General features: G+C 42.7%; 1 protein-coding gene across 3 annotated transcripts in view; it reads right to left on the bottom strand.

Annotated features, from left to right (window-relative positions):
• LOC124032405 (transcription factor E3-like) overlaps window positions 1-14184 on the bottom strand; it is a 54036-nt gene that overhangs the window by 11239 nt on the left and 28613 nt on the right. For all 3 annotated transcript variants that reach the window (XM_046344786.1, XM_046344788.1, XM_046344787.1), the window contains 2 exons: window positions 10257-10352; window positions 4079-4202 (listed from right to left, as the gene is read on the bottom strand). In XM_046344786.1, coding sequence (XP_046200742.1) covers window positions 4079-4202; window positions 10257-10352 — 220 coding nt within the window. The remainder of the gene's footprint in view (window positions 1-4078; window positions 4203-10256; window positions 10353-14184) is intronic.

Raw genomic sequence — 14184 nt, 5'->3', positions numbered from 1 at the left:
CGAGCTGCCCCTCTGTCCCGAGCTGCTCCTCTGTCCCGAGCTGCCCCTCTGTCCCGAGCTGCTCCTCTGTCCCGAGCTGCTCCTCAGTTATGTGGGGATCAGGGTGAGGACTATTAGGCCATGGTCGGCGGAGAAGGTGGATTATCCCAGGACGCGAAGGGGAGGAAATAGGACATTAATGGAGTGGGGTCCACGTCCCGAGCCAGAACCGCCACCATGGACAGACGCCCACCCGGACCCTCCCTATGCTCTTGAGGTGCGTCCAGGAGTCCGCACATTAGGGGGGGGGTCTGTCACGCCTTGGTCATTGTATTTTGTGTTTTTGTTATATGTTTGGGTAGGCCAGGGTGTGACATGGGTTTATATGTTGTGTTTCGTATTGGGGTTTTATTAGCATTGGGATTGTGTATGATTAGGGGTGTGTCTAGTTAGGCTTGGCTGCCTGAGGCGGTTCTCAATTGGAGTCAGGTGATTCTCGTTGTCTCGGATTGGGAACCGTATTTAGGTAGCCTGAGTTCGCTTTGTATTTCGTGGGTGTTTGTACCTGTCTCTGTGTTGTAGTCACCAGATAGGCTGTAATTAGTTTCACGTTCCGTTCTGTTGTTTTTGTATTTAGTTTCAGTTATTTCATGTACCGCGATTCTTTCATTAAAGTCATGAGTAACCTACACGCTGCATTTTGGTCCGACTCTCTTCTTTCAACAGTCGAACGCCGTTACATGATCTATGGAAAAAGGATGCACCTGAGCTCAATTTCTAGTCTCATAGCAAAAGATCTGAATATTTACGTAAATACCGTATTCATTTTTATTTTTAATACATTTGCAATCATTTCTAAAAAACTTTTTTCATTTTCTCATTATGTGAAAAAGCTTTTTACCACCTGAGGAACAATGCCAAGGTTTGTCTCTCAGGCTGATACAGAGAGACTCATCCATGCTTTTATTACAAGCAGGCTTGACTACTGTAATGCTCTCCTTTCTGGTCTACCCAAGAAAGCCACTGGTCAACTGCATAGCATACAGAATCCTGCAGCACGGGTACTGACCCAAGGCCAGACAGAGAGCACACATCACACTGGTGTTAAGTTCTCTGCACTGCCTGCCTGTGAGTTTTAGCATTCATTTGAAAGATTATTCTATTGGTTTTTAAATTGATTGTGCACCCCGACACATGTCAGACATGCTTTAAGTGATGTACCCAGTAGGTCCCTCAGGTCCTCTGGCCATTTAACTATCCCAAAGCCTCGGACCAAGAGGCATGGAGAGGCAGCCTTTTAACTATCCCAAAGCCTAGGACCAAGAGGCATGGAGAGACAGCCTTTTAACTATCCCAAAGCCTAGGACCAAGAGACATGGAGAGACAGCCTTTTAACTATCCCAAAGCCTCGGACCAAGAGACATGGAGAGACAGCCTTTTAACTATCCCAAAGCCTCGGACCAAGAGGCATGGAGAGGCAGCCTTTTAACTATCCCAAAGCCTAGGACCAGGAGGCATGGAGAGGCAGCCTTTTAACTATCCCAATGCCTCGGACCAAGAGGCATGGAGAGGCAGCCTTTTAACTATCCCAAACCTCGGACCAAGAGACATGGAGAGACAGCCTTTAGTTACTATTACCCCAGCCTTTAGTTACTATTACTCCAGTCTTTAGTTACTATGCCCCCAGCCTTTAGTTACTATGCCCCCAGCCTTTAGTTACTATGCCCCCAGCCTTTAGTTACTATGTCTTTAGTTACTATGCCCCCAGCCTTTAGTTACTATGCCCCCAGTCTTTAGTTACTATGCCCCCAGCCTTTAGTTACTATGCCCCCAGCCTTTAGTTACTATGTCTTTAGTTACTATGCCCCCAGCCTTTAGTTACTATGCCCCCAACCTTTAGTTACTATGCCCCCAGCCTTTAGTTACTATGCCCTCAACATTTAGTTACTATGCTCCCAGCCTTTAGTTACTATGCCCCCAGCCTTTAGTTACTATGCCCCCAGCCTTTAGTTACTATGCCCCCAGCCTTTAGTTACTATGCCCCCAGTCTTTAGTTACTATGCTCCCAGTCTTTAGTTACTATGCCCCCAGCCTTTAGTTACTATGTCTTTAGTTACTATGCCCCCAGTATTTAGTTACTATGCCCCCAGCCTTTAGTTACTATGCTCCCAGTCTTTAGTTACTATGCCTTTAGTTACTATGCCCCCAGTCTTGAGTTACTATGCTCCCAGCCTTTAGTTACTATGCCCCCAGCCTTTAGTTACTATGCTCCCAGTCTTTAGTTACTATGCCCCCAGCCTTTAGTTACTATGCCCCCAGTCTTTAGTTACTACGCTCCCAGTCTTTAGTTACTATGCCCCCAGTCTTTAGTTACTATGCTCCCAGTCTTTAGTTACTATGCCTTTAGTTACTATGCCCCCAGCCTTTAGTTACTATGCCCCCAGCCTTTAGTTACTATGCCCCCAGTCTTTAGTTACTATGCTCCCAGTCTTTAGTTACTATGCCCCCAGCCTTTAGTTACTATGTCTTTAGTTACTATGCCCCCAGTATTTAGTTACTATGCCCCCAGCCTTTAGTTACTACGCTCCCAGTCTTTAGTTACTATGCCCCCAGTCTTTAGTTACTATGCTCCCAGTCTTTAGTTACTATGCCTTTAGTTACTATGCCCCCAGCCTTTAGTTACTATGCTCCCAGTCTTTAGTTACTATGCCCCCAGCCTTTAGTTACTATGCCCCCAGTCTTTAGTTACTATGCCCCCAGATTCTGGAATAGCCTGCCAGAGAACCTGTGGGGGACCAAGAGGCATGGAGAGACAGCCTTTAGTTACTATGCCCCCAGTCTTGAGTTACTATGCTCCCAGTCTTTAGTTACTATGCCCCCAGTCTTTAGTTACTATGCTCCCAGTCTTTAGTTACTATGCCCCCAGCCTTTAGTTACTATGCCCCCAGTCTCTGGAACAGCCTGCCAGAGAACATGAGGGGGCTGAAACTGTGGACATATTTAAAAGAGATCTTAAAACACACCTTTTTAACTTTGCTTTTCCTTTTTTATCCTCTTATGTTTATTGTGTAGTAAATATTTCATTTTTTATTTTCATTGTTTTATATTTTTATTTTTTTCTTGTAAAGCACATGGTCTGAAAGCATTCCATGTCTGAAATGTGCTGTGTAAATAAAGCTTGATTTGATGTTATGGAAAGAGCAGGTGTTCGTTCCTATTGTTTCGTACACTCAGTCTATATTACCAGAGATGAACTAGGAAAGGGGGAATGACTGAGCGGAAGGCTGAGGCAGAGGTTTATATTGAGAAACATGACTATGGCTCTAAGGCTGAGGCAGAGGTTTACATTGAGAAACATGACTATGGCTCCTAGGCTGAGGCAGAGCTTTATATTGAGACACATGACTATGGCTCTAAGGCTGAGGCAGAGGTTTATATTGAGAAACATGACTATGGCTCTTAGGCTGAGGCAGAGGTTTATATTGAGAAACATGACTATGGCTCTTAGGCTGAGGCAGAGCTTTATGTTGAGAAACATATGGACGAGAACTGATAGTTCTAGTTGTGACTGACTGACTGGACAGGGGAAGTCTGGGTGAGCAATGCTGAGTAAGAACTTTAAAAAGAGAGAAAAATAGAGAGAAAAAGAGAGAAAAAGAGAGAGAGAGAGAGAGAGAGAGAGAGAGAGAGAGAGAGAGAGAGAGAGAGAGAGAGAATGAGAGCGAGAGAGCAAGATGGGGGAGGGAGAGAGATACAGAAAGACAGAAACAGAGCGAGAGACCGAGTAAGAGAGAGATAGACAGAGTAAGAGAGAGAGACAGAGTAAGAGAGAGAGACAGAGTAAGAGACAGAGACAGAAAGAGAGTAAGAGAGACAGAGAAAGAGACAGAGTAAGAGAGCGAGAGGCAGAAAGAGAGAGCAAAAGAGACAGCGTAAGAGAGCGACAGGCAGAAAGTTGAGAAACAGGGCGAAATAGAGAGACAGTTCAGAAACAGCTATGGATTGAGTGTGATTTAGAGACCAGGCAGACGAGAGAAAGATAGAGATATGAGCGAGACGGGGCACTGAAGGATAAAGGTGACAGAGAGGAATTATTTACCTGTACCGGTTAACTCAGTCTTGACGGTGTGCAGGTCAGCAGGACAGGAGTTGGAATCGGTGATGTTAGGAGCAGCCATCCCTCCACTGCTGAACACATCCAGCATGTTCACTGACACCGGCAGCTGCATACAACAACAACAACACTCATAAGGTGTAAACAGCAACAACACGCATAAGGTGTAAACAACAACAACAACAACACTCATAGGGTGTAAACAACAACAACCATAAGGTGTAAACAGCAACAACACGCATAAGGTGTAAACAACAACAACAACAACACTCATAGGGTGTAAACAACAACAACCATAAGGTGTAAACAACAACAACACGCATAAGGTGTAAACAACAACAACACTCATAAGGTGTAAACAACAACAACACTCATAAGGTGTAAACAACAACAACAACACTCATAAGGTGTAAATAACAACAACCATAAGGTGTAAACAACAACAACACGCATAAGGTGTAAAAAAGACTAAAAACTCTCAATGTGAACAATACTTTGGGAGTCATAGACAAAAACAGAACTCCATGGATGGACATGACACAAATCTTTAAATATACCTATGTTCCTTTAAAACTCCTTCCTCTTTGCCCATTGTCCCCACTGTGGCCATGCTTACAGAGTATTAACATACCATAGAAAAACATTCAAATAAATCAATGTAGAAAACATAGAAAGCCGGCATTTTAATAAATACTAATAAATACTGTGTTTAATAAATACTGTCAGAATTTGGCCAGGGTTGTTCCGGTTTTTGGTCACTAGATGACCCCATTGTGCCTTTTGACCTTTTGTTTTCCCTTGATCCCCATTATTATTTGCACCTGTGCCTCGTTTCCCCTGATTGTATTTAAATACTGTGTTTAATAAATACTGTGTTTAATATATACTGTGTTTAATATATACTGTGTTTAATATATACTGTGTTAAATATATACTGTGTTTATAAATACTGTGTTTAATATATACTGTGTTTAATAAATACTGTGTTTAATAAATACTGTGTTTAATATATACTGTGTTTAATATATACTGTGTTTAATAAATACTGTGTTTAATAAATACTGTGTTCAATAAATACTGTGTTTAATAAATACTGTGTTTAATATATACTGTGTTTAATAAATACTGTGTTTAATATATACTGTGTTTAATATATACTGTGTTTAATAAATACTGTGTTTAATAAATACTGTGTTAACACTGACCGGTATAAATCACTAAATATACTGTGTTTAATAAATACTGTGTTTAATATATACTGTGTTTAATATATACTGTGTTTAATAAATACTGTGTTTAATAAATACTGTGATTAATAAATACTGTGTTTAATAAATACTGTGTTTAGGCCGTCATTGAAAATAAGAATATGTTCTTAACTGACTTGCCTGGTTAAATAAAGGTTAAAAAAAACCTGTGTTTAATAAATACTGTGTTTAATAAATACTGTCAGGATTTGGCCAGGGTTGTTCCGGTTTTTGGTCACTAGATGACCCCATTGTGCCTTTTGACCTTTTGTTTTCCCTTGATCCCCATTATTATTTGCACCTGTGCCTCGTTTCCCCTGATTGTATTTAAACCCTTTGTTTTCCTCAGTTCTGTGCTCTGTGTTTGTATGTTAGCACCCAGCCCTAGTACTCTGTGAACTCTTGTTGATCCCGTTGGACTCTCTTGTGGAATTCTGATTTTTTTGTTCTTGTTTGTTTGTTTTTTGAGTATCTTTTGAGGCTTTTTGTGCTATTCCTTCCACCTTCTGGATTTACCTTTTACCTGAAGAACTTCACTTTTTACTTCATTAAATACACCATCTTAAGTACTGCTGTGTCTGCCTCATCTTCTGGGTTCTGCCGACTATTCGTGGCTCAGTTGGTTAAGTGACTGTTTCTCACTCCGGAGACCCGGGTTTGTAACCGGGTCCTGACAGAAACACAGAGCCAAAAATGAACCCAGAGGCAGCCAGTTCCCAGGACCTTGTTGCCATGCTGTCCCACCACCAGGAGACTGTCCAATGCCACGAAGCCGCCCTGGTTCAGCAAGAGGCCTTAATGGCTAGACATTATCATCTTCTGTCGGAGATGCTGACTTCCATAAAGCAGATATCTGATCGACTTACCCTGGCAACAGTTCCCGTCCCAGTACCTCAGATTCACGTACCCATGGCAGTTAACCCTCTGGCTGAACCTTGTCTTCCACCTCCCCAACGGTTCTCAGGTGATCCAAGTGCTTGTAAAGGGTTTCTCACCCAATGTTCTCTCTCCTTCGAGCTGCAACCCTCGTCGTTCCCCACTGACCGGTCTAAGATCTCATATATCATCACCCTGCTGTCGGAAAAAGCCTTGGCCTGGGCTACTGCTGTGTGGGATGCCCATAATTCCTGCTGTGCCAGCTACTCTGCCTTTGCTGAGGAATTCAAACGAGCCTTTCAAGGCCCAAGCAGTGGTCCTGACTCAGCCAAACAGCTCCTGACTCTCCACCAAGGTCGGCCCAGCGTGACGGACTATGCCATCCAGTTCCGCACGGTGGCAGCAGCGAGTGGCTGGAACAACGAGGCGCTCACGGTGTGCTTTCTGAAAGGCCTTTCCGACACTATCCAAGATGAACTGGCCACTCGAGAACCACCGGACAATCTCGAGTCCCTGATCAAGTTGGCCTCACGCATTGACCAGCGTCTGAGAGAGAGAGAACTCAACCGTAGACCTCTAGCCCCTATCAGTCCCAGCTCCGAGTCCCCACCTTTATCCTCACTGGCTCCACCAGAACCCATGCAGATTGGACGCATCTCCCAGGCTGAGAGAGACCGCCGGATGAGGGAGCGACGCTGTCTATATTGCGGCAAACCGGGCCATTTCCGTTCCACGTGTCCCGGGCTCCAGGGAAACGCTCTGTCCCGTACAGACCGGGGGGAACTGTAACGGGAAACATAACCTCCTCCCATCCGTCCAACTCCCGTCTGCTCATTCCAGTCACCCTTTCCTGGGACAACCACAAGCTTCACCTTCAAGCCTTGGTAGACTCTGGAGCCGCAGGTAACTTCATGGATAGTGTCTGGGCGAAGGAGAATGGCGTTCCCTCTGAACCTCTAAGTGACCCCATGAGGGTTACTACATTGGATGGAAGCCCTTTGGGATCTGGACTTGTCACTCATGTCACTACCTCCTTGCGACTTTCAGTTTCACAACACCAGGAATTGATGAACTTTCATTTGATCTCCTGTTCCGAGTTCCCTCTCGTCCTTGGATACCCCTGGCTTCACAGCCATAACCCTCACATCGACTGGTCTGTGGGCACTATCAAGCAATGGGGTCCTACGTGCCAAGCTACTTGTATTTTCCCGAATTCCCCGAGTTCTACTCCCGAGTCTTTAGAATCCATCGACCTGACCCGAGTTCCCGAGTGTTACCATGACCTCAAACTGGTATTTAGCAAACAGAGGGCCACCATGCTACCACCCCATAGACCTTATGATTGCCCCATCGAACTGTTTCCGGGCACTTGCCCCCCCAGGGGTCGGATCTTTTCCCTATCTCCACCCGAACGAGCTGCTATGGATACCTACATCAAGGACGCTCTGGAAGCAGGCCTCATGCGTCCATCCACCTCCCCGGCGGGAGCAGGGTTTTTCTTTGTGGCCAAGAAAGACGGTGGATTACATCCTTGCATCGACTATCGGGGACTCAATGCCATAACAGTCCGTAACCGTTACCCGCTACCCCTTATGGCCACAGCCTTCAAGCTGTTTTCCCTTGATCCCCATTATTATTTGCACCTGTGCCTCATTTCCCCTGATTGTATTTAAACCCTTTGTTTTCCTCAGTTCTGTGCTCTGTGTTTGTATGTTAGCACCCAGCCCTAGTACTCTATGAGCTCTTGTTGATCCCGGTGGACTCTCTTGTGGAATTCAGTTTTTTTTGTTCTTGTTTGTTTGTTTTTTGAGTATCTTTTGAGGCTTTTTGTGCTATTCCTTCCACCTTGTGGATTTACCTTTTTCCTGAAGAACTTCACTTTTTACTTCATTAAATACACCGTCTCAAGTACTGCTGTGTCTGCCTCATCTTCTGGGTTCTGCCGACTATTCGTGGCTCAGTTGGTTAAGTGACTGTTTCTCACTCCGGAGACCTGGGTTCGTAACCGGGTCCTGACAAAATACTGTGCCGATCAGCAGATGCCTTTATCCTGAGCTACTTGCAGTCACGCGTGTGAACATCATAATGTTAGGGCTGGTGCTGGAGATGATGAATATGAAGCTGAACAACGATGAAGTGTCTCTTTAACAGGCACCGTGCAGAGTGTGTTAACAGTTTAACAGGCACCGTGCAGAGTGTGCTAACAGTTTAACAGGCACTGTGCAGAGTGAGCTAACTGTTTAACAGGCAGAGTGTGCTAACTGTTTAACAGGCACAGTGCAGAGTGAGCTAACTGTTTAACAGGCACCGTGCAGAGTGTGCTAACAGTTTAAAAGGCACCGTGCAGAGTGTGCTAACAGTTTAACAGGCACTGTGTGCTAACAGTTTAACATTTAACATTTAAGTCATTTAGCAGACGCTCTTATCCAGAGCGACAGGCACTGTGCAGAGTGTGCTAACAGTTTAACAGGCACTGTGCAGAGTGTGCTAACAGTTTAAAGGCACCGAGCAGAGTGCTAACAGTTTAACAGGCACCGTGCAGAGTGTGCTAACTGTTTAACAGGCACCGTGCCTGTCAATATGACCAACGCTATAACAGAATACAGTAATAACCACGTTGTTAGCATGAGTATATCTCAGTTTCATTAACAGAATACAGTAATAACCATGTTGTTAGCATGTCTGTATCTCAGTTTCATTAACAGAATACAGTAATAACCACGTTGTTAGCATGAGTATATCTCAGTTTCATTAACAGAATACAGTAATAACCACGTTGTTAGCATGTCTGTATCTCAGTTTCATTAACAGAATACAGTAATAACCACGTTGTTAGCATGTCTATATCTCAGTTTCATTAACAGAATACAGTAATAACCACGTTGTTAGCATGTCTATATCTCAGTCTCATTAACAGAATACAGTAATAACCATGTTGTTAGCATGTCTATATGTCAGTTTCATTAACAGAATACAGTAATAACCATGTTGTTAGCATGTCTATATCTCAGTTTCAAGTTAAGATAGACCCTGTAGACAGCTTCAATGTCAAAATCAATTCAGTGAGAATGTAAAACCTAAGCAAATCCAAACAAACTAAAAAAAAAAACTTCTTATCTCATCCAACTACAAACAAATTCCACAGAACAACAATAATTTAGTTTACCTCAATCATCTTGTTTATTTTGTTATCATCATGCTGCTGCTGCTCCTGCAGAACAACCAGTATCCTCATCTTTCTCCCTCCGAACCAAACTGCTCTCACACTCAGCCGCTTCCCCTTTCTCTCAGAACAGGCGGTTGAGAAATGGGGAAACATGTTCAGGAGAGAAAAAAAACACCTCTCCTCTCTTTCTCGCCAGTCCACCGTTAGCTAACCTTTAGTCTTCTTAGTTGGCCAACTCTCTCCACATTCTTCACAGTTAAGCTATCAGCATTCTACACCCAGGCAGCCCCCCTCCCTATCCTCCTGCACCATGCTGACCCCACCCTGCCCTGCTGTAACCCTGGCCTGCTCTAGCCCTGTTCTGGCTACTGTTAGCCATCTGTCACAAGTGTGTTTACTCTCACAGCTAGACTGGATTCCACTGTCTCGGGAATAGACATTCAACTGCCCCCCCCCCCCCCCCCCCCCCCAACAAAACAAATCAATGACGGACAAACAGAGATGCAGCTATCAATGTGTTGATAAGCCAATAGGAGCGAGGGTCAACTTTCAGTGAAGAGAGAAGAGGATTCCATTATTAACTGCTTGCTGCGATAGCAATCTCCAAGAAGGCTTACTAGGTGTGTTTCACTTGAAGAAGTTGGCCAACAGATGATTCATTCATCTCCAGGACTGAATGCATAGTCATATGTTGTTGGTATGATATTTTGCTACGTACCGTGTTGGCTAGCTGTAGACCAGAGTCCATCAACTTACAGATGGCTACCTACCGTGTTGGATAGCTGTAGTCCAGAGTCCATCAACTTACAGAAGGCTACCTACCGTGTTGGCTAGCTGTAGTCCAGAGTCCATCAACTTACAGAAGGCTACCTACCGTGTTGGCTAGCTGTAGTCCAGGGTCGATCAACTGAAAGAACTCATCGTTGAGACCGGATTCAAAACTGATGATGCCATCAATCACATCTTCCATCTGAAAGAGAGACAGCGCAGGGGTCAGTAGAGGATATATATATATATATATATATATATATACATACACATATACACTACTGTTCAAAAGTTTGGGGTCACTGAGAAATGACCTTGTTTTTGAAAGAAAAGCCATTTTTTTTGTCCATTAAAATCACATCAAATTGATCAGAAATACAGTGTAGACATTGTTAATGTTGTAAATGACTGTCGTAGCTGGAAATGGCTGATTTTTAATGGAATATCTACATAGGCGTACAGAGGCCCATTATCAGCAACCATCACTCCTGTGTTCCAATGGCACGTTGTGTTAGCTAATCCAAGTTTATCATTTTAAAAGGCTAATTGATCATTAGAAAACCCTTTTGCAATTATGTTAGCACTATTGTTCTGATTAAAGAATCAATAAAACTGGCCTTCTTTAGACTAGTTGAGTATCTGGAGCATCAACATTTGCAGGCTCAAAATGGCCAGAAACAAATAACTTTCTTCTGAAACTCGTCAGTCTATTCTTGTTCTGAGAAATGACGGCTATTCCATTCGAGAAATTGCCAAGAAACTGAAGATCTCGTACAATGCTGTGTACTACTCCCTTCACAAAACAGAGCAAACTGTCTCTAACCAGAATAGAAAGAGGGGTGGGATGCCCCGGTGCGCAACTGAGCAAGAGGACAAGTACATTAGAGTGTCTAGTATTGAGAAACAGACGCCTCACAAGTCCTCAAATGGCAGCTTCATTAAATAGTATCCTTCAAAACACCAGTCTCAATGTCAACAGTGAAGAGGCGACTCCGGGATGCTGGCCTTCTCCCTGGTCTCCCTGATAACTGGTCTCCCCAGCACCTTGGGTCAGACATACAGCCAGACTGAGATAGCGTGTTAGACCGGTTTAGTCAGGGTGAGAAATGGTGAGTCATACATAGAAAACCTCTAACTAACCTAACCTCTAACTAACCTAACCTAACCTCTAACTAACCTAACCTCTAACTAACCTAACCTGTAACTAATCTAACCTAACCTCTAACTAACCTAACCTCTAACTAACCTAACCTCTAACTAACCTAACCTCTAACTAATCTAACCTAACCTCTAACTAACCTAACCTAACTAATCTAACCTAACCTCTAACTAATCTAACCTAACCTCTAACTAACCTAACCTAACCTCTAACTAACCTAACCTCTAACTAACATAACCTCTAACTAACATAACCTAATCTCTAAATAACCTCTAACTAACCTAACCTCTAACTAACCTAACCTCTAACTAATCTAACCTAACCTCTAACTAACCTAACCTAACCTCTAACTAACCTAACCTCTAACTAACCTAACGCCTAACTAACTAACCTAACCTCTAACTAACCTAACCTCTAACTAACCTAACTCTAACTAACTAACTAACTAACCTAACCTCTAACCTAACGTCTAACTAACCTAACCTCTAACTAATCTAACCTAACCTCTAACTAACCTAACCTAACCTCTAACTAACCTAACCTCTAACTAACCTAACGCCTAACTAACCTAACCTAACCTCTAACTAACCTAACCTCTAACTAACCTAACCTCTAACTAACCTAACCTCTAACCTAACGTCTAACTAACCTAACCTCTAACTAATCTAACCTAACCTCTAACTAATCTAACCTAACCTCTAACTAACCTAACCTCTAACTAACCTAACCTCTAACTAACCTAACCTCTAACTAACCTAACCTCTAACTAACCTAACCTCTAACTAATCTAACCTAACCTCTAACTAACCTAACCTCTAACTAACCTAACCTCTAACTAACCTAACCTCTAACGAATCTAACCTAACCTCTAACTAACCTAACCTAACCTCTAACTAACCTAACCTCTAACTAACATAACCTCTAACTAACATAACCTAATCTCTAAATAACCTCTAACTAACCTAACCTCTAACTAACCTAACCTCTAACTAATCTAACCTAACCTCTAACTAACCTAACCTCTAACTAACCTAACCTCTAACTAACCTAACGCCTAACTAACCTAACCTAACCTCTAACTAACCTAACCTCTAACTAACCTAACCTCTAACTAACCTAACCTCTAACCTAACGTCTAACTAACCTAACCTCTAACTAATCTAACCTAACCTCTAACTAATCTAACCTAACCTCTAACTAACCTAACCTCTAACTAACCTAACCTCTAACTAACCTAACGTCTAACTAACCTAACATCTAACTAACCTAACCTAACCTCTAACTAACCCAACCTCTAACTAACCTAACCTCTAACTAATCTAACCTAACCTCTAACTAACCTAACCTCTAACTAACCTAACCTCTAACTAATCTAACCTAACCTCTAACTAACCTAACCTAACCTCTAACTAACCTAACCTCTAACTAACATAACCTCTAACTAATATAACCTAATCTCTAAATTATCTCTAACTAACCTAACGTCTAACTAACCTAACCTCTAACTAACCTAACCTAACCTCTAACTAACCTAACCTCTAACTAATCTAACCTAACTCTAACTAACCTAACATCTAACTAACCTAACCTCTAACTAATCTAACCTAACCTCTAACTAACTAACCTAACCTCTAACTAACCTAACCTCTAACTAACCTAACCTAACCCTAACTAACTAACCTAACCTCTAACTAACCTCTAACTAACCTAACCTCTAACTAATCTAACCTAACCTCTAACTAATCTAACCTAACCTCTAACTAACCTAACCTCAAACTAATCTAACCTAACCTCTAACTAATCTAACCTAACCTTTAACTAACCTAACCCTAACCTCTAACTAAAACCTACTCTAACTAACTTTAACACTAAATATTTAACCTAACGTGTCTAACTCTAGGCTCTAACTAACCTAACCTTCTAATTCAACCTCCTTATTAACCTCTCTAACCTAACCTAACCTCTAACTAACCTAACTGAATCTAACCAGTCTAACCTAATTCTCTAACCTAACTTGTTCTAACTAACCTAACATTCTAACTAATCTAACCTAACCTCTAACTAATCTAACCTAACCTCTAACTAACCTAACCTCTAACTAACCTAACCTCTAATGTGTTAATTCTAATAATACCTCTAACTAACTAACCTAACCTCTAACTAATCTAACCTAACCTCTAACTAACCTAACCTCTAACTAATCATAACCTAACCTCTAACTAATCTAACCTAACCTTTAACTAACCTAACTTCTAACTAAAAACCACTCCACACAGCACTTTAAGGCACAAACTAGGAGTCAGGAGACAGAGACAACCTAACTTCCTAACAACCCCAGACCTTAACCTCAGAGTAAGACAGAAGACAACAACAGACAACCAGTTAATTAATTTTAATACAACATGCAACAACCCCCTCAACAGACAATTAGACAACAGACAGACAGACTTCAGACTCTAAAGACAACAGACAGACAACAGAACAGACAATCTGTAACTGTGTTAATTCAGGACAGAATACAAGACAGACAGACAGCCCCAGACAGACAGGCAGCTACACCTTGAAGTGTAGACAGACAGACAGAACCAGCTGAGTACACCCAGTCAGCACAGACAGACAGACAGACAGCTAGACAGTGTCTTACAGACAGGCAGACTTCCTTCAGCTGACACAGACAACAGGCAGACAGACAAGACAGCTAGACAGACAGACAGACAGACAGACAGACAGGCAGAAACAGACAACACACAGGCAGACCAGACAGACAGACAGACAGGCACCTAGACAGACAGACAGACAGACAGACAGACAGACAGACAGACAGACAGACAGACAGACAGACAGACAGACAGACAGACCAGCCCCAGTCAGACAG

The sequence above is a fragment of the Oncorhynchus gorbuscha genome, linkage group LG03, assembly GCF_021184085.1.
Source record: "Oncorhynchus gorbuscha isolate QuinsamMale2020 ecotype Even-year linkage group LG03, OgorEven_v1.0, whole genome shotgun sequence".
In the NCBI taxonomy this organism is placed as follows: domain Eukaryota; kingdom Metazoa; phylum Chordata; class Actinopteri; order Salmoniformes; family Salmonidae; genus Oncorhynchus; species Oncorhynchus gorbuscha.
The sequence above is the reverse complement of the archived record's forward strand: the minus strand, read 5'-3'. Positions and strand labels throughout refer to the sequence as shown.